This window comes from Erpetoichthys calabaricus, chromosome 6 (assembly GCF_900747795.2).
Source record: "Erpetoichthys calabaricus chromosome 6, fErpCal1.3, whole genome shotgun sequence".
Lineage (NCBI taxonomy): Eukaryota > Metazoa > Chordata > Cladistia > Polypteriformes > Polypteridae > Erpetoichthys > Erpetoichthys calabaricus.
The window spans coordinates 190,234,619-190,256,739 of record NC_041399.2 but is presented as its reverse complement, the minus strand read 5'-3'; the positions used below and the strand labels follow the sequence as shown (position 1 = coordinate 190,256,739).

The 22,121-nt window shown below is 35.7% G+C and overlaps 1 protein-coding gene across 2 annotated transcripts in view; it reads right to left on the bottom strand.

Annotated features, from left to right (window-relative positions):
* Window positions 1-7,868: 7,868 nt before the first annotated feature.
* LOC114653720 (pituitary adenylate cyclase-activating polypeptide type I receptor-like) overlaps window positions 7,869-22,121 on the bottom strand; it is a 231,841-nt gene continuing 217,588 nt past the window's right edge. Inside the window, exons 12-14 of one of the 2 annotated variants that reach the window (XM_028804188.2) lie at window positions 21,630-21,759; window positions 20,532-20,573; window positions 7,869-9,427 (exon numbers count right to left, since the gene is read on the bottom strand). In XM_028804188.2, coding sequence (XP_028660021.1) covers window positions 9,218-9,427; window positions 20,532-20,573; window positions 21,630-21,759 — 382 coding nt within the window. In that variant the 3' untranslated portion in view covers window positions 7,869-9,217. The remainder of the gene's footprint in view (window positions 9,428-20,531; window positions 20,574-21,629; window positions 21,760-22,121) is intronic. The other variant, XM_051929381.1, reaches the window with a different exon arrangement.

The window sequence follows — 22,121 nt, the reverse complement described above, 5'->3', positions numbered from 1 at the left end:
GGTCATCAATCAAGGGTAAATGTTGATTAACTTTGTATGTCTAATAAGTTAAACTCATGTTTCACCATAAGTATTATGCACATTGCTATATACTAAGTTTATATTTGATGGCTGTGTTCTTTGTTGATGTATTTTTAATGCTACGCCGTGGACTCTCTGCTGAAAAACCAAATTTCTCTCTTGGGACAATAAAAGTGAATTTATTTAAATTGAGCTGAATATTAAATAATATATTATTACCAGTGTAATCAACCTTCATATTGCCATCCATCCATCCATTTTCCAACCCACTGAATCCAAACACAGGGTCACGGGGGTCTGCTGGAGCCAATCCCAGCCAACACAGGGCACAAGGCAGGAACCAATCCTGGGCAGGGTGCCAACCCACCGCAGGACACACACAAACACACCAGGCACACACTAGGGCCAATTTAGAATCGCCAGTCCACCTAACCTGCATGTCTTTGAACTGTGGGAGGAAACCCACGCAGGCACGGGGAGAACATGTAAATTCCACGCAGGGAGGACCCGGGAAGCAAACCCAGGTCTCCTAACTGCGAGGCAGCAGCACTACCACTGCGCCACTGTGCCACCCACCTTCATATTGCAATCTACAAAAAAAATATTTCAAGTACAACATATTGTATGCAACATGCTATGATACTGTATGTGCTACAATCACTCGACAGCAGGGTTCACTTTGAAATCTACAGAAGCAATTTCAGTGGTTTTTACATACCCAATACCATATAAATGTCTGATTAGAACAATGACTGCTAGATTAAAAACTTCCAAAATATTTAAAGAGGAAGGTGATGCTGCTCAGAACTTTACAAACAAAAGCATGTAGTATTAGGGTGTTGTACTGTGTTAGCCATTATGGATGTAGTGAGAAGTCGAGCAAAATGACACCTTTTATTGCCTAACTAAATAAATTACAACATGCAAGCTTTCGAGGCAACTCAGGCCCCTTCTTACATCTTGCCTGAAGAAAAGGCCTGAGTTGCCTCGAAAGCTTGCATGTAATTTATTTAGTTAGCCAATGTAGAGAAAAGCCAAGCAAAATGACACCTTTTATTGGCTAACTAAAAAGATTACAATATGCAAGCTTTCGAGGCAACTCCGGCCCCTTCTTCAGGCAAGATGTAATTTAGTTAGCCAATAAAAGGTCTCATTTTGCTGGACTTCTCAATACAAATAAAAGCATGTCAGTGATGTGTAGTCAGTGATAGTACTAAAACTTTGAAATGGGTAGTTAAGCAAGTTGTAAATCCAAGCTATCATTCATCCGTCACATTTCCAATTGTGCTTTTTTGTGCAGTTTTACACAGTGGAAGCCTTTTCTGGATTCATCAAATGCAAGGCAAAAACAAGCCCTGGATGGGACATCATTGTATTTTGGGATAGGCTCAGAGACATGCCCATAGGGAAACATAACTGGCAAAATTTGAGCTGCTAGTTAACTACATGGACACTTTGGGATTTGGGGGAACATTCAAATGTGCAAAGTCTTTAAAGACAAGCCCAAGAATTAAACTCCGATTCCTGGTATTGTAAGTGGATCTGAATTTTGCACTAATCTTCCCCAAGCCATCATAATAATACAAGATATACTCTAAAATGTTTAATTCAACTGAAGGTTGCAGGGTCTGTCAACATTTGGGCATGTGACAGAAGCCAATCCTGGAATGGATGCCAGGTGGGCCTGCTCATTTACACATCTGTGGAGCAAAATTAGAACTACCAATTAACAAGTTTCATTAGGGAGAAAGGCAAAAAGCATGGAAAAGTTCAAATAACTTGGAAAAGTTACTATTTGAATCAACAATAACAGAGGATGGAATAAACCAAAGAACGCATTCAGGTTGGAACAACTGGAAAAAGGTATCGGGAGTGTTACGCAACCAAAGAATCAGTGTAAGAGTGAAGGGTACAGCGTATCAAACAGTGGTCAGACCAGCTTTGTTGTATGGATCAGACACCTGGGCAGTTAAAATGGTGCATGAAGGGTAAATGGATGCTACAGACATGAGGAGGTTGAGATGGATGCGTGGAATAACAAAGCTTGATAAGATCAGGAATGAGGAATCAAGGGTATAGGTAAAGTTGAGCAAATCTCAAGAAAACACAGGAAAGAAGGTTATAGTGTTATGAACATGTAATGAGAACAGAGGTAAATAATGTGGGGAAAATAATTATGGATATGGAGGTGTTGGGATGACCAGAGAGAATGTGGATGAACTGTGTGTAGGGCGATCTGTGGGGGAAAGGGGTATCAAGCGAGATAGCGTACAAAAGATGAGAATGGAGGAGGGGCGTCCAATATAACAACCACACAAGAAAGTTGGAAAGGCTTTAGAAGAAGAAGAAGAACAACAACAAGAATCTTTTAGATGTGGGAGGAAAACCAGAGTATCTAAAGACTGTACACACTGCATATGAACAGCAGAATCCAAATTCAAAACACTTTTTACCAAATGTTTTTCAGTTTGAGACACTCACTTTTTAATACTTCTATTGTAAGAGATTGTGAGGTTCTTTTGGTCTAAATATTCAGGTCCTAACTAAAGTCTCTTATTTTCTAATTTATGCTTTCCCTTATTTTCATTTAATAATGTCAGTCATTTTCCAACCCGCTATATGTCTTTCTCCTTATTCCCTTGTGATTTATATACAAAATGCATTTAGTCAATTTCTTTCTTCAGTTATGTATTTTGGATTGTTATTGCTTTGCTGTTGTAAATATAGTTACTTATACAAATTATATAAAGTCTGAAGACTGCTCCGAGCTTGTATAGTGGGACATGTGAACTGTATAAGAGTCAACAATGTCCGCTAGGTTGTCTGATTTTATTATATGTATTTTTATACTACAATACCTTGCCAATGTTTTATATAACTCTTGGCATTTCAAGTATGCCTAAGATCTGTGTGTAACACTGCATTTTTAAAAATTATTTATTGACCAATTCAAAAAAATAAACAAATAAACACATTCTTGTAGATCACACTGTTCAGCACTAACAGCCTTCCACTCTTTATGGCACATTGTGGCATTCCTATGAGGAAAGAAGCCATGTTATTACAAAAATTTGGTCATATTTTTAAAAGTCCCTCAGAACCACAAAAAAGCTTAAACATTCAGCTCCTCTCAGATGGCTGAAATAGTGCAAGCAAATTGTAATTAAAAATCTGCAAGTTGGAATCACAGCATTTCACTAACAGTACAACCAACCATGCATTCTCATGTAGACAGCACACTAAAAAGTAATAAATAGATTCTGAATTGGCTTGTTCTATTTATTTATATGTACCATATGCCACCACAGAAATAAATTTAATGTACTGGAGTTTTGTAGTATTTTAAAGTGCTTTGGTGTTCATATGCTGTATATAAATGACAGATACCTTTTAATTTAGAAGCCCAGATATCTCCGTCTTCTATAATTGTATTATGCTTGGAAAGGTTAGACTAATTTATTATTTAAGATTAGACCAGTTATTTTCAACTGATGAAATAATTGCAGTTTTTTTCCGGTAATAATTATTAAAACATCATTTTTTGGTAATCCTGTTTTCCACTCCAATTTATATATTTTACCATGTACTTCTGCTACTACTAACTACTGTCAGTTAAGCAGGAATTCAATGTTCCTACATTTTCTTAGAATATGGTGCAGATCCAAGATGTTATTATTAATTGTACCTGTGCATGACAATCAAGTTTTTTGATCTGTACTTAATTTTCAATTTTAATACATAGAAGATTCCTGTATTTAAAATCTTAGAGGATTTCTATAACGTGAATATTTTCCTAACATCTGGGTCTCAAATTTAATGTTTCAACAACCCATTTCTTCGATATATGTAAGAAATTTTACTAAAAGATACTTGCTAGGCATTTTTAATATTCCTCAAATATTGCTAAAAGAAATTATAATATTTTTCGATAATTAAAATATAAGCATTTTTTAAACTCTACCACTCTCTTTCAAGAAGTTTCTGCTTAGATTACTTGAGCTAATGCTGGATTAGGGATCTTTTAGTCAAAATTTTAAATAAAGAGAATGACAAGATATACTCCTCATACAATCTGTGCAATGCATGGTGTAATTCTTTTAAAAATGTACACCACACTTAACTTGTGTTATCTGGTTGGTTACCTAGATAAGAGCCAAATTGTGAGCACTGTTTTCAGGCATTGCTGTTATTCCTAATCACCTTACAGGAGGATTCAGAGTATTACCAGACTGAATAGAATGTAGTGAAAAATCTGCAGTGAAATATTATAAAAACTGTTAAATATATATCAAGGGTAGGGTTGCCAGACGTCCCTTATATGCGGGACATGTCCCATATTTGATGATTTTGTCCCCTGTCCTGTACTGACTTTTCAGGGACACCCAAATGTCCCGTAATTAGTTCATTTTCAAATTTCATAATGAAAATATATTTTTACTACCTTCTTACAGTACTTAGTTGTAACTTTATAAGTAATTATACTTTCTTTTCTCAGATTCTCTTGATGAAAATAACTAAAATGTAACGAGGAAATGAGTGTTTGCTGCCTATTTGCAACTTGTTCAGTTGCTATGGTTGGCTGAGGACAGCCACACTTTTTGGTGTTTTGCTCTCCAGCCGCACTGCTGTGCAGTTCTGTATCAGCATTGCAACATACAGGGTCCAGGGTCAAAGTGTGTTGTTACTGCTTGCCACGGACCACTTTTTTTCTAACTGCCTGTATTAAATAATAATAATATTTCTCTGTAGTCTATATTAAATAATTTTCAAATGATTTTACTTTTATTTTCCTCATAACCCATTAAAATCCTTGCTTTATGTTTTTAACTTATGCCTCTACTTTTATATAATATATTGGTCTGGGTGTGTAAGGGGCATGTATAAATTTATATATATAGTAATATATAGAGAGATTTTAAGAGTGTCCCGTATTTCTAATTTTCTAATCTGGCAACCCTAATCAAGGGACATTTCACTTAGACTGTATAATTCAACCATAGTGAGACCCCATCTGGGGTATTATGTGTAGTTCTGGTCAACATGATACAAGAAAGACATAGCAGCACTTGAAACTATGCAGTGGGGATCAACCAAGCACATCTCAAAATTTACAGGCATGTTGTACCGACTCACAGAATTATATCTGTTTAGTCTTGAGATCCAGCAGAATTCTGTCACCATAAAGGTAAATCAAATACTCAAGGACATCAGTAGAAATAAGGGGAAGTGCATTTAGGACTGAAGCCAGGAAGCATTTTTTTCACTCAAAGAACTGTGGGAATTTGGAACAAACTACCAAGTCATGTAGTTGAAGCAAAAACCTTGACAACCTCTGAATGAGATTATAAGACACCTTAGCTAGGAGCTAAACAAACAAACCAGATGAATTGAATGGTCTCCTGTCATTTTTCAGATTTCTTATGTTTTTATCTAAGATCTCTGGAATGTATTAGGTTGGTGCTGAAGCTGAATGTAAAATGAAATATTGCACTGCATATTATATACACAATTGCATATATTTGACTCATAAAAGTTAAAATGGGGAGAACAAAGGTTATTTTTTACATAGTTATGTTTTAAGATAAAGTACTGAAACCTAGAATCGATTCTTTACTTTCTAAATCAAGATTACAGCAAATGATGTGAATGCACTACACTATATGCTGTTGAAGATAACTTTTAATGCATGACACGGCATTCTGAAACCATCTTAATTTTATTTTGAATTTTGGGGGTCTGTTCTGGCAATTGAAAGTGAAGTCAGGAACCAACACAGGAAGGGATTCCAGACTGTTGCAGAGGCCATTCACACAAATATCCACCCTTGCATGTTGACTGAACATGCAAGTCAGAATTTTACTGCATTCCATGCATGTGGTGATACTACTACTACTACTACTACTACTACTACTAAAACAATTTCACACAGGGAAATTTCAGAATGGACATGAGATTAATACCCAGGGAGCTGTGTCCACTGGGGCAACTTCGGAAATCACTGCATCACCGCATTACTAATGTTTTACTCAAAAAAGCAAGAACTGATTTTTACTGAAAAATGTAAAAATGAAATAAATTTTTAAAAAATAGATACTTTGTATTAAGTCTTTTATAAACTAGGTCGGAAGAGTCCATACAGAAACAAATACAATCTACAGTACATGCACATTTATATATGCCTATACTACTGTATATGTAGGGTAAGGTAGATTTATTTATTATTACTGGCTCCACTCAAACAAAACTGTACACAACATTTCTATAAAATCACTCTGTTCCGATAGTGCTACATACTAAAACACAAATATTTATATGTGATCTTTAGCTGACCACAGGATATCTTATAAATCTGCCAAGCACGACAGGGAGTGAGAGTAGACAAACTGACTCACGTGCCACCTCAGTAATGTGTTTCTATTTTAGAGGTGCAAAATTTGTTTACTAATACACTACTAAGATGAACCTATGTTCATCTTTCATGTCACAAATACAAAACTTGCGTCAAATGTTTGGTAATTGTTGTGTTTGTAAAATAGTGACTGAGTTAAATGTAAAAATATATACTCCTTGTAATAAAACTTATTTTATGCATTTAAGAGGAACCAAACTAAATTTGTTTCTAAGCAGTGTAGCATGTACAATAAAACAAATAAAAAAAAACGCCATGCTTCTCTGCACACATCTGTGTTACCATTGGTAGTGCTGTGGTTTCCCCACACAATGAAGAAAGGTCGTATATAATGTGAATTTTGATTATTTAGATATACAATACACATTATAAAATTCAGACAATGTCATTGCTATAATTTAAAGTAATTCTTTCCCATCTGTGCATACATTTTTTTCTTTTAAATAAACAATAATCTTCATGTAATAAATGTACAAAATGTTTGCAACATCCATTAACTGCAAAAGTATAAAAAATTTTGTATCACCTGTTAACAGTTATACAGTTTTAAGTACTTGCTTAATTTATTGTTTTCATCCAAAAACTAGATCTAAGCTAATCCATAAGGCGAAATGAGTTGAATTGCGTCAATTTTGGTCAATTACATTGTTATAGCATAATAAAAGATACTTATTTTCCAAGTACAACATTTAATATAAGTTGTCTTCTGTAAATATTATTTGAACACCTGCCTGAATAACACTGATGAACATTTTTTTTTAAGTGTTATTTCCACCAAAGGCACTTTGGGAGCAAGCAGTGAAGAGAAGAAGAAAGCAAATCAAACTTACTATCAGCATTGTGCAAATTGGTTTCATGTTATGTTGTGTTTTGACTCTAAAAGTGTTGTTAAAAACACAGCAGAATGTAATACTATCCTTTGGACTATTATTAAAAAAAATCTAAATACAAATATGAGCAACGATACCTGCATGGCATCTCCATCACCTATAAATAATACTCTACCTACACATAGATGCCATAAGGCAGCATATTAATTTAATAGTATTTGTTCAGCAGTACTTAAATAAGCCTTCCCCTTCTTTATGTTCGGCTCCATTTTAACATCTACAATTTAAGAACCATACTTGCTTAATTGTCTTCCTTGAATGAACACACTTTTCCTTTCATTAGTATTGAGCAGATATATCGCCGTATAGCAATTCTGGCTTAACCACTATTGAAATGACAAACAAGATTGTAAGAAACATTTCTATATAAAAAAAATTCTACAGATTGGACTCCAGTAGCAGTTTTGAACTCAAGATTACTACAGAATACATTACAAGAAAACACTGAGATCTCTGTCTAACACACAGGTATATACAGTATATACATCATCTCATGATTCAGATTCATGAGAATAGTTTTTGGTAAAGATACTTATCTTATAGACTGCTTTTGTTTTGTTTGTTTTTACCATAAATGCCTTTACATGACCGCAGAATATCATTTTTTTTCTCATTGTTTTGCAGAGCATCGTAGACAACAACCTTTACTTATACAGTACATGACTTTGAGTAGATTGGCAAAGATAAAGATAATATCACCTTTTGTTATTTGATGAGATCAGGAGGTTGAACCAGTCTGTCTTTAAGACACAGCATGAAATGAAGGCCACCTATGTAACACGTATGAAGGAATGCTGGTTTTTCTAAGTAAATGCATTAGGACTTGTTAAATGCTCTTATATAATACAGTATGGCACATGTTTTACAAACAGTATTTGTTCATTTCGGGAGAACACTTTATATACATTTATATATTCAACTGTTGATTAACCAGGATAATGGTGTTGAGGTCACATTTAATCCAAAACTGCAGCTAGTCAAATCTGGTGCAAAACTGAATTAAAATTATGACTCTACAGTGCATCATCCAAAAGTTTTAAAATAATTATAATGTTTTAGGAACCCCAAACACCACATATAAACTGCTTTCACTTCAAGAGGAGTGCCTGCCGATGTGTCTGCTAACCTCTCTGGAAACAGCAGTTGTGGGGTGCGCCATTGTTAATCAGATAGCTCAGAAGTGTAACATGTTCAGATGTTAGGAACTTTGCGACCTCCTCAAATGATTGTGCAAGGTAAAGAGGGCAGCAGGAGGACACCTCTAAAGAGGTCGGGCTTTGGTGTGCAACAAATACTCTCACATACAGTAAGTAACTCAATCTGCTGCTTCCAGTTGTTACTTTTCACCACAATTACGTAAAGTGGGTTGGCTCTCCTGGTTAATCAAGAATTGCAAAGGCAGTATTTCTTGTTAAATAAAAGACCATCTATAAAAAGCAGTTAAAATATACAATGAAAAAAGAATCCTGTAATTGTTACCTGCTGCATGGCTGAATGACAGATTATTGATACTGAACTCATTTCATACACTGTAAACATCAAAGAGGCAAAATGTGTTCCAACACATTTTTCAGAATGTATTTTCCCTTTCATAAAGCATAAATTGTAAATCCAACAAGGTCACATGTTATAGCTTAGTTTGTGGCACACAACATAAACACCTTCTGAGACCATTTAAATCATCTTGAATTAAATAAATGTTAGGACTTCGGTACACTTTTTTTTTTTTTTTTAGAAAATGAAATCTTCCACCATTATGATATGTACAAGGAATACCTATTCTTTGCTTTTAAAGATGATTCATATATATATTAGTACTGTATATAAATTTCTCTAAGGCACCAGGCACATGGTGCTGCCTGCTCTTTCTTCAGAAATTCACACTCAGCGAAACTGGTTAACATTTCATGTTGCCAAGTTCTCTGCATTTACGCTCGACATCCGAATCTGAGAGCTGCTCTTGCTCAGAATGGACAATTGGGTCCCCCCGTTCACTCCGCTGCTCGCCAATGACGGATGACGATGTTTGAAATCCACAGCAAAGTACCGGTTTACTTTCCAGCTCCTCCATTTCCTCTTTATTTCTGACTGCACCTTTAGGGAGAAACTTGAAAAAGTCATTTTTTTATGTACTTAGCTGTAAAGGTACACGCTGATTCACAATTATTAACAGTGGCAAAAAAAAACATTAAAGTTAACTGTCCAAAAATTGAATTTGTGATTAAAAAGTCAGAACTGTCATACATTTAAATTTTTTTAAGTTAAAAGATTTAAACTTTCACATTGGAAACCCATGCAAAATATACAGAAAAATACTGTAGTTCATAAACTATAGTCATACTGGTTATACAGGAATCAATTTCAGACCTGAAAATTTGCTTTGCCTGCAATGAGGGGTCAGTTAATTGAATCCATCTCCCCTTTGCATAATGTAAAGGCATAGTTAGTTATTGTAATTAGTTAAAGCATTATAATTACAGGCAAAGTTATTTAAAACAAGACTTCCTACATCAACTCTGAAGGTAACTCTTACTTTCATAATCATAAACACAAGCAATGGGAGAAACACTCTTCAAACAGTATAGCCTTACTTAACATGTGCTAGACGTTGACCAACACAAATCAAAATTGTAGAACGTATCCAACCTTCTAGACTTAGACGTTCTAAACATACTTATTGTAGGAACTATCCTCCCTTGATTACATGTTTTTGCTCTTCCTTAATTCAAAATCTACTGAACATCTAATTTTATTGTTTTGTTGGAGGACTTTAAACTCTCAAAACACCATCTTTAACAAATTATGCCGTCTGCAATTTTCAATAACTATTCTTGTGCATTGACCTTCGATACAGTAGTTGTTTGCCTAATACTCTTCCTGAGCTGAAAGAATCCCCAACTACACTCTACTCCATAAAAATAAAGTTTACTCAACAGAGACCTGTCCATTGTGTTACTATTTTATACAGTATGTTGTCATGATGTGTTACTGAAAGCATAATAAAGACATTTAAACACCTTAAGGGGTAAGAAAAAAGAAACATATCAGTTTGCATATGTTCATGCCACTTTAAGAAAGAATGGACATGATTAAAGACTTAAACTGCTATGGAGATACCCAGACATGTTAGCATTAGTGTCTTAAAAACTTCACTTCTGCATGTGGATTAACATACAGCAAAGAGTCCAAGTTGTATCAGGAATGTAACACTGTCTAAAATACATGAAGCCGTGATCATCAGAATAACTTCCATGTTCAGACACCTCTTTACTGAAAATTTTGCCGCTGTTTACATTTTGTACTTTTATCCTCATCTCACGGTATCTGCAAATGTACTGATCATATCGACTCTCTAGGAACTCTTATGTAGTTTGAGGTCTACCAGTGATAAATGCATTTCATTAAAAATGTACTTGTTGTCCTAGGAAAATGACAGTGAGTTTATCTTAATACAGTAGCTTCCCTTTTGACTAGACTTGACTCTATCGGGGTAACTATGAAATGAGATGTAGCAAATCATTTGGCCAGAATCAGAAAAAAATAAAATTATTAGACAAATTAAGATGAACTTGAACTAGCATGGGGCGGCACGGTTGGTGCAGTGGGTAGCACTGCTGCCTCGCAGTTGGGAGACCTGGGGACCTGGGTTCGCTTCCCGGGTCCTCCCTGCGTGGAGTTTGCATGTTCTCCCCGTGTCTGCGTGGGTTTCCTCCGGGTGCTCCGGTTTCTTCCCACAGTCCAAAGACATGCAGGTTAGGTGGATTGGCGATTCTAAATTGTCCCTAGTGTGTGCTGGGTGTGTTTGTGTGTATCCTGCGGTGGGTTGGCACCCTGCCCGGGATTGGTTCCTGCCTTGTGCCCTGTGTTGGCTGGGATTGGCTCCAGCAGACCCCCGTGACCCTGTGTTTGGATTCAGCGGGTTGGAAAATGGATGGATGAACTAGCATGCCTGTAGACACCTTGATAAATTTGCATCCTGAGAATTTAGACTGTTCTGAGATTTGACAGTGGACCAGCTTACTATGACTGTTGTGAGAACCTGAGAAAATGTGGTTTTGCACCATTTTTGCCCCATTGTTTTGACATTTGTTTACCTGCCTTCTTTGTTTCATCAATGTCTTGGTGCTAATTTATATGATGTCATTAGGGACGTAATTGACTACTACTTGCAGTGAGACACATTTCATAGTGATGCATGTGAGCTTGCATGCCAAAGTAACAGGTGGCACTTTGTACTTAAACATGAGGAGGGAAGAACTTCTCTTTCCTTTGGAAAGTAGAGAGGTTACTGGTTTTCTTTCTTTCTTTCTTTCTTTCTTTCTTTCTTTCTTTCTTTCTTTCTTTCTTTCTTTCTTTCTTTCTTTCTTTCTTAAATAAATACTGTTAAGAGCTTCCATACAACCTTCCAAATAAAAATAAACTTTTTTTTGTTAAGTCGGGAAGATCAAGTTGGTATTTAGGAACTGTTTCTTGAAAATTTGGTGAAAATGTTCAAACTCTGGCCAATACTAATTGATAGATTGATAAAGGCAGTAATGTTTAAAAGAGCTGAAGGAACAGGACAAGAGGAAGACAGAAAGGAAGGTGGTTGGCTGATATCCAGCAATAGACTATAATCGATATCTAAAGTACAGTACACTTAGCTCCAGAAAGCAAATTACCCTGATCAAAACAGAAGTCTCCCACCATTAGCTCTGACCGCCCATATGATTTTGGGGAGAAATAAAGAAGTAGAAAAAAAGAAGACTGTCAATTGAATTTAGAGATTTAAGCAGCTTCTAGGAGTTTTCTTCTTCAGTTTTTGTTACAGTTAATAAGTTATCTACTTACTATAGAGTACGGTATGTTTATGATTCTGAATCTTAGTCTCCTTTCAGTTCCTTTGCCTCTTCTTACTTCCTGATTGAGAATCAGATTTTATTTGGTTTTAAGACTTTGTTTAAGGGTAGGAGTATTTAATCTCTGCCACTCAACAAATAAAAGAAGCAAAGAATATGTGGATGTACCAATTAAAGTTGCCATTTTAATTGTTTCTATTATTGAAAATGTTTACATTGAATATTTTTAGGTCTTCAACCAAAATTCAAGTATTATGTATTAATCTATGTTTATGTGTCGTACTGCTGTTCTTGTTGTTTTTGTGTTATTATCTTTCATATGTTTGATATTTCTGTTGATTTTGTTTATTAATTGGTTAATTGTACACTACCTCTTTAAGTTCCCTTACATCCCTTGCCCTTTGTGGGTGGAACCCCAGGAGGCAGGACCACCCTGATGTCACCACCCCTAATTCCTCCTTCAAGCTATTGAAGTTAGCTATAAAGGCTCAGGAGCAGGAGATCATTTCATTCATTGTGGAGTTTTGTGAGTGCTGCCATTTCTGTTTGGATTTACTGTTTTTCTGTAATATGCTTGCCTGCTTGTCTTGGATTCTTCCTGTGGATTGTGCATTATGACTTGTTTGTTGTCAGCTGTCTTTTAGTCAAGCCCTTTTGTCTTTTTTTCTGTTCTGTTGAGCATTTTTGCCTAATATTCTTTTATTCTAATAAATCTTCAACTATAAACATCCTTTGTTACCATTTTTGTTCACAACCTGGGGGCTGACTGTTATCCTCCCTCTTGTGGGTTTTTTTATACATGTTTGAACATTTTAGGTTGTTTTGCTGGCTCTCCATTTTTGGGCATGCTTCAAATAAAGTCAGTAAGTAGTGTTTTGGAAATGGCTGAGTTATGGTGAGCCTCTGTAGATCTTACCTTATGTTTGCAGGCCTCCCACTGGTTTATGACAACTCCATCTCATAACACTATGTCAGCATAAAGGGCACTTGATTAAACAAATAACACATTTTTTCATTTATGTCATTAATTAATTTATCCAACACCAACTAGTGCTCTTTATGAAAACTGACTTCTTTAAAACAATATCTGGTTGCATTGATTGCAAACAATCATGTCATATATTCAAATATCAGAGATAACAGGAACCATGTCATCCATTTTATGTGTCCACAAAACACTTTTTCAGAAGGCTTCTGGATTATCTGGGTGTTCCATTGCAAACAAGAAAGTGGTTTTTGTCTTACTACTCTGCAATAACGTTTTTTCTAATGTTTTTCTGATAGTGAAGTCAAACTCTGACCTTTGCCAAGCAAGAGAGTTCTTCCTTTTTTAGAATTCCTTGTGACTTCCAATATGATTTTATGCTGCATTCCTAGGGAACTTTTGCCAGGCCAGCCACTGCTAGGAAGATTCAATTTGGAGAAGACGGCTCTCTTTGTGGTTCAGTGGAGTTGTAGAGGCTTAGGAATGGTTTTATACCACTTCCTCGACTGATAGATATCAAGTACCTGTCTTCCTAGTCTCTTTAAGAATTTATTTTGATGGTTCTTGTTGAATCGTTTTGCTGTCAACTTGACTTAGATGGTTAGGGTCAAAATAAGTGAGATTAATATTGAACAGAACTGACAGTAAGGTTGACTTCAATTGGCTGACTCTAATTATCCATTAACTGTGTTAATTTAATAGCAGGAAATTAACTTTTTCACATAGTGACTGTTGTTGTTTGTTAGTTTTGCTCTTTAAATAAATGGCATAAGCAAAAAAAAAAAAAAAATAAATCAAAATAAAGTGCTATTTGTTTGATTTTGACTGAAGATCTGAAAAGATTCAATATCCAAAATTTGCAAACAAACAAAAGTTTTTGATGCTTTTCCCTATTTCATCAATTTATGATGCTTAAAATCAGCAATGAATATGAGGCAAAGGTCAATTATACCAAGTGGTAAATAAGAAATTAAAAAGTAAATTTGCTAAAAATAAGTTTGAAGGAAAATATTTTCAAAAAAAATGAGCAAATAAATTCATATCAAAAGCAAACTTTCCTGCTCGTCTAGGCAAAGTCATCAAGTAAAAAGTGCACACTTTTTTACCAACAGAAAATCCAAATAAATAAATTTTGTGTCAACTATAACATTTTCTTCACAGTAAAAGAAAACTGGAAAAATATTTTTATTGAATCACAGCTCAGAACTTAAGTAGCTGGGTAAAACAATACATGAGGGTGATCAAGCTTTCGAGTCTGAGACTGACGGTAGCATTCAGTGGTGCTGACTTTGCAAGTCATCAAAGATTAGCTTCTGTGTACCTAACATATGTCAGGTTCCAGCAGTTATGGTTCTATAGTGATACATCATTTATGAACAAATTTAATATGGATCTTCAAAACTGCAAAATCAAGTTACCTAGTAAATGCGTTATCCTGGTTGAGGATGTGCACACTACATGTATCTGGAGCTACAATTTTTTTCGGTTTCCAAAACAGCTAAAAGTTTTTTCAATACTAGAGACCTTTATATAAAAAACAAATGATTGCCAGAAGCCTATGAAATTAATGAATAAAAATGCTTCCAGAAAGTAAAAAATAGATTTGTTTTGCACATTTTGAGCATAAGACTGGATAACTAGCACGTGGATTGTACAACACAAGTAATGTGAGATTTGTTTTTCTTTTTAATACAGACATTTACACCATTGGTCACCATTGGCTTGATCATACTGTATATTATTAATTTTATTCTATATTTATTTGGCATGAAAACATGAAATTATTTTTTTTTCTTGGCCATCTCTATAATCTACATGTGGTAAGTGCCATATAAAAAACATAATTTTTGGATGGAGTGTGCAAAAAAGGATAATAGAACATATGAATTGGTCTATAGTGGATGCAGGATTTTGTTTTGCCCATTTTGCATTTATGATTTGTGTTGTATATGTTTCCTCAGTTGCTTTACCTGTCTTTAATATTGAAGCATTCAGATTTATAGCAGTTTAATTTATACCGTGTCCTTGTGTAGGACATATCATCCCAAGGTGATTTACACATGCAGTTGAATACATTATACTCTAGGCACCTAAATTATAAGTGTAAAGTGCTGTTGCCAATAATAGAAAAGGCTTTTGAGGGTTGTTACTTCTTACTAATGCTGTTTACTGTGTATACGAACATTGGTTTTGAAAGTATAAACTTTCTTTAAACAGGCTACAAAAACTGTAACTTTTTATTATTTTACATTATGATCTAATACTCTTATCTGTTTAACCTAGGGTATAAAGAGGAATCATATGGGATGTAGTAATCAGGTATACATAAATAACAAACTGGGCTTGTTATTTACCCACTTGGCAGACTTCTTAAAACAACTCAGTGAGAATTACCTTTTGCCTCCAGGCCATCTGAGAGGTATTACTCCTCCAGTGTATTCTGGATTTGTCCTAGGTTCTCTTTTTATTGTTTTAGGCCTCGCATACCTCTAATAGGAGGCATGAAGGCCTCCTCAAAATGTTGCTATCAGCACAGAGAAGTAGCAGTTCTATCCCAAGATCTTCCTGTACCATCTACCCTGCCATAGAAAGCAAGCTTTTACTCAGGACCTTTTCCTTTTGATCAAAACTGTCTGAAACATATGACATTTGTCCAAGGACTCACCACCACTATCTGGTACAACATCTGCATAATTGCTATCATTCCACTCAATCTCATAAGCACCTCTTTTTTGGTGAATGAAACCGCAAGGTACAGTAGCTGAGCTTCTTTTCTTGAGGCAGTTGCTTATCTTAAAGAAACAAGCTACTCTTTTCCAAGATCATAACTTCAGATTTGGGAGTGCTGATGGACATTCCAATCACATCACTCTCACCCATGAACCATCTTTGTGCATGCCAGAGATTATAATCTGAGGATAATATCATCTGCAGACAGTACAGATGTAACCCTTAGGGTTCCATATTGGATATTCTACAATTTTCAGATATGTCTTGATATCCTGTCCATGAACATCATGAACAGGGGAGTATTCTGACGTGATTCAGAAAAAGTGCAAACCAAAAATGACAAAGTAAATGCAGACCAGGAGAAGAGGTATTTAGAGATGCAAACCTCAAGAATAGTCATTATATTCAAGTAAGGCTCAGAAACAAAAAATGTTCAGAAGCAGCAAACAAAACCAAAATGTAAGACAAACTGACTAAAATAGCAAACTAAATCGCCCCATCAAAGATCTGAATTGTTTATTGCCTGGTACAATGCAATGTGTGGCACAATCATAAATATGATTGTGTCATGATTTTCATTTCTCCTGGATTCTCTATTTGCATTTCAATTTATGTTATACATGTTTTTAGGGGTTTTCGTATACTTAAAATCCATTTCTGACATTAAGTTTTTGAAAATACAAATGTTATTTAAACAATTGTTATTTTGCTGATGGGCACCACAATTTTAAGATGTCTGTTTTGCTTGTTTCCATGGAAATCATTTCCATTATACTTTGGGATGGCATGGTGATGAATTTACAAATGGACAGTATATTGGTCACCCGAGGTCTTGCTCAATTTCCAAAGATGGATAAAAATTACTTGTGGTGGTGTAATATATTGTATATAATTTGATACATATTTTGCATGTCTTAATTTGTAAGCTATACAAACAAATGTAATGGTGTTTAAGGAGGCATGATTTACTTCATTGATGAGAACAATAGTGCTTTGATGTTTATCTAGGCAACACTCAGTCTCTAGGACTGATTTAAGATGAGGAATTTATGGTGAGGAAAATGAAACGTCAGACTAGTTTGGCAAGGGTGACTGCTTTTGGACTTAAAGCGTACTGTATAAGCCATTGCCTGCAGGAAGGCCACAAACTGACTAAACAAAGCAACTGGGGAATGAGTTGTACCTGAATTCTATTGGTCTAAAGTATGGCTGTTTATGATTGGTTTTGAATTGGGGGTCATGCTGTACTACAACACCCCATTGGTTTGTGTTTTGTTGTAAGAGTGGTATAAAGTTGGTCACTTTGCCTTTACCTCAACTGTCTCTCACCATCTGGCCATGAAGAGAAGACCTTGAAGACAACTCTATCCCGGCAGTCATTTTGAGACAAGCACGTGGTCTGTGTCAATATTTCATTAAAAAGATTAAAAAGCCACGTGGCAGCAAAGCATACTAGACTGAAGATAAGATGAGAGCCACCTCTGGACACAAGATGCACTACTACTTAGGCTGTATGGATACGGTTTGCCAGTATTCACATAGTATTCTGTTTCCTTAATATTTTTGGGTATTTTTATCAATAATATATCATTAAATGTGTAAATTAAGTCCTGCCTGTTTATTTACTCTGTCTAATTATCTGACAGATGCACAAGTGAAGCATGGAGGAAGTACTAAATTACCTGATCACAGACTGGTAAGTGTATGGGATTTTAGAAATTTTATTAAGCTCTACACAATAAAGAGTATAAAGGGAAAAATAGAGTCACCATGAGACCTTACACGATAAAACTTGAAATTGAACTACATCTTTTCTAATGGTCTTTTCTCCTTAAATAATTTCACTACTACCTCCAGACCGTGCAGATTGATGTCATCCTGTCACACATAAAAGGGCATTGTGTTACGTGCCCAGCAACCAGAGCCATTTTCCAAAACAATATGGCTGCAACAAAGAAACAATGTAGAAAATTGCATTTTGGGAAATAGTAAATAATAAATGATGCAAACCGGAAATATTGTAATACATTATAAAAAAAATGAAATCAATACCTGAAATGTTATGAATAATCAAAATAACACTGGAAAAATGTTAAATTCCTAACAGAGATTAGAGAAGAGACACCCTTGATGAATCCTATAGGAAAACTAAATGGGCTTGACTTAAAAGACACTATGTACAATTCTTGCTCTGCAAATACAGGACTGAGTGACACACAGTAGTAACCTTTTACCCCATACTATGAATCATCTACCATAAGATAGTCCAGGGTGCTAAGAATAAGCTTTTTCTAAAATCCACAAAGTACAACTAGACAGGATAGGTAAATTCCTAACACCCATCATCTATCTAGTGCACTGTTCTATGGCCAGGATGAAATCCATATTGTTGACCCTGGGTCTGTCTTAATTCCCAGTACACCTGAGTTAGCTTTCCCAAGGAAGTTGAGAATTGTGATCCTTCACACCACTAGTCATTTGGAATGGTGGTCCAACTTTTCCAAAAGGAGAAAATGGGGACCACTATTCCAAGCTGCACTGGTGCCTTCTTCCAACATTGAAGGGGCATGTGAGCCAAAATGTCCCCATTGTTGGCACTGCATTCAGCATTTAGGCTTGGATCTAACCCACCCCTGCATTGTTATCGCTATGATGCTTTTTAATCAGCAACCTCTGAAAAAACAGGCCCATCTCCATCCAACGTTTCTGCCACTTTCTTCTCTTCTGAGTGTAAAATATCCACAATGTATAGCAGTCACTCAAAGTGTGCCTCGTTTTTCTCAATAATATGCCTAGTTGACCACAATGCTTCACCCATGCTTTTCACCCTTACCGAGTGTATTTACATAAGCTTTAATAACCCGGTTATTCACAGAAACATGATTTATAATATGCCATATAAACCCTTACTACGGTTAGAGAATCTGGGATATTGGACTCGGAGAAATCAGATTAACACCCGTAGGCTTCTCTACATGTAACCAGGTTATGCATTTATATAAACCCTTAACTGGATTACAGTTAAGGATTTTGTAGTCTGTGCATATCCACTGCACTTTTAGTTTTGCACATCCATCCAGCAGCCATATCCTGTGGGAAATGCTTGAGTAATCACATTAGTCCTTTTCCTGACTGAAATAATCTGTCTCAATATTTTAGAAAGAATTGTTAAGTTTTTATTAATGAGTTGAACATACAGTGCTTAGCTCGGCAGCACAGTCTCGGGAGCAGTAGGACAACGCGTAAAAAGTAATGTGTGTTAAGTTGTTCAATTACTTATTCAAATAACGAGTAGCCTAATGCAATATATAGTCTATTATAGTACAAATATCTGCATTACTATTATTTCACCAATGCTGGATGAAAGGCAAAACGCAAACATACCGGTATGCCACTTCTTTGAAGGGCTCAATTGCACAGCCAAGTAGAAGAGATTGTGCTACGTGCAATCCGGTAACAGAAACCTTTTAATAAAGTGTCAGTTAGTTTTAATCCACAGCTATTTGCTATATATACATTGAAACAGTGTGATAAGGTGATGTTGCGGCCAGTGTTCTTACTGTGAATCTTCAGGGGCTCAGGTTGGGGATGAAAAAAGGGGATGGATGTTATTTACTTAACAGCATATGAAGTACTAAACATATTTATAAAACACAAGAAAATTATCATGTTTGTCTGTGTTTCTGGTCATTTTTCTGAAGGTTCGTATATGGGCTTAGGATTTAATAACAAATAACAAATGCTGGCCAGTAAAATGTTACTTTTAAAGTAATGTTCCCCACATTGCGCGAGACACAGGCTTCCTTTTGTGCAGTTTAATGACATTGGAACGTTTTTGCCATAGGTGGACTTGTGCATGTAAGCACAAATTTTTAAGATACCAGGTTTCTACCTTAACCAGGTTACTCACCTTGTTTTGTGTGTGCATGTAACAACATGGGTGGCATCACACCTATTTACAAGACGTCAAATTTTGCCAGAACCTCCAAGAGGCTGTCTAAAAGTAAGTCTCCATGGTGTCAACTCCACTCACACACAGACTTTCTCTTCTCTTCTACTGATTTTTTGGCTTGCTGGTGCCTCTTGCTTAGATCTGGAGACCTTCATGGTAACACTGTATCAGAGGCCTCATTTTTCAATGTGAATGCTTTCCAAACTCCTGTTATCCACCAACAGGCCTTTGGATTGAAACAACCATCTATCTGACCAATGGTTCTTGCATCTTCTTCCACTAATTAAGTCTTGAACACGGTCCGTTCAGTCCGTATGCCTCTGACTTCTTCTGAGATGCAAACGTAATTCTTACGAGTTGAGCTCATTCCCAAAAGAGGTTTCTGTTATTCTCAGCAAATCTCACTATCCATTTAGCTTTTTCGAGTCAGTCCAGCAGGCACTACCTACATCCATGCCAATTCAACACCAAATGGTGATCAGTTAACAGCTTAACACCCAGTACCCAGAACATTCCGCCTCAGCTCTGATAATCATTGACCTTGGCCCAAAGTACTCTGGCACCACGTAAACTTTTGAGAATGCTGAATATATTATAATATATTAATAGAAGAATGTAAAAATACTTACGACACAGCAGCTGATGTATGCTGCAAAAAAGAGACATTACAGAAACAAGCAATAACAAGCAAAGAAATGTAACTTACCTCCCCATTTAGAAAACAGTACAGTACAGCCACCACAAATCCCTAAAAACAGAATTAGGATAGTTATAATTGTAAAAATCAAACTAATACATTCAAGCAAAATTTCGTTGACAGACAGGAACGTTTGGCTTGTAGTGGCCAAGTTACAGTATATGTTGCCATCCCTGCCATTTCCTTCTTGGCAGCACTCTTTCAAGTAGGGGGTCAGGCTTCACTGCCAAACGCAGTGTTGCTTTGCCCTACCTTCCTGAGAGAACTTTGCATTGGACTCTGTCCACCTACAACTCTCTGTCTCTATCCAGGAAGACAGCACATACAAGATGTGTTCTCCCTTAGTGGCTTTAACAATGGTTTCTAGAGGATATATCGTGTAGAATATGAAGTATGGACTGCAAGAGGAGAGACAACTGGTCACACACATTTTTTAAACTGGCCTCAAATGCTCCATCTTGACAGAGTCTTCATGACTCTTATTTGAAGTTTCATCACTATAACCAACAGTTAAAAATTACACAAGTGAGACTTTAAACAGCACGATTGTTTCTCAAGATCTGCATATATTTCATTCATTTTCCAGTTCTCCAATTTAAACTTACTATTATTTAGAGTTGCCTAATAAAATAAAATGGACAGTATGTGGTGGATTCTGAATTGGCTGTAAAGTGTTTATATGAACATATTGAGGATGTGATATCCCATAAAGATTGTAACTTTCCCTGGCTGGGAATAGACTTATGGTCTCTGAAGTAGAAAATAAGAAATTCTAACCCTTGTATCATTGTGCTACCTTCCTTTTCAATATGTTATTAGATGGGAATTGCTGTTATGTGTATGAAGGTGTATCAATATATATATTCAGGAATGTATTTATTATTTCCTCCTTATTGTTTCCTGCATGGTTTCTAATTACATATTCTTTACAAAATTCATGAGCACAACCAAAGACAATGTAATATAACCTTTAGAAGGCTAAAATTCTTTTTGCACTTTGAATACCATTTTTTTATAGAATATATGTACAGTATCTTTGCAACAAGCCCTTTCACTCTGTGTATGGAAAAGTTGTGTATATTCCTCTAGACCTAAGATATACAGTACCTGAAATGATCCAAGTCCCAGTTCAAACACAAGCCTCTCCCTCTGACTGAAATCTTCTGGGGAAAAGGCAAATACAGTGTAGTGAATTCCAAAGAGTGGGATGAGCAACAGAGTTGATCGAGCCAATCTCCTGTGGGACATAAATGTCAAACATCAGAAAAAAGCTTAAAAAACTTTAAACTAAATTTATAGAGTGATCATAGGTTTTTACAGATCCAATAAAAAATAAATCTAGATTTTCACGATACTTTTAATTCTGATCAGATAAGGAAGCAATAGTAGGCGAATCAGATCAGGAGGGGTCATCAGTATATATAATTTATTTAAAATCACTGCAAAAGTATGACACGTTTACTGACTTATGGGTAAAACTACAGCCTTAGAGTCTACAAACTAGTCACAAAAGGTACTTAAAAATGTCCTAATTGCTTGCATGTTTAGAAAAAACTTTCATGATAATTGATATAATGACAATTTACTAGTGCCATAAAC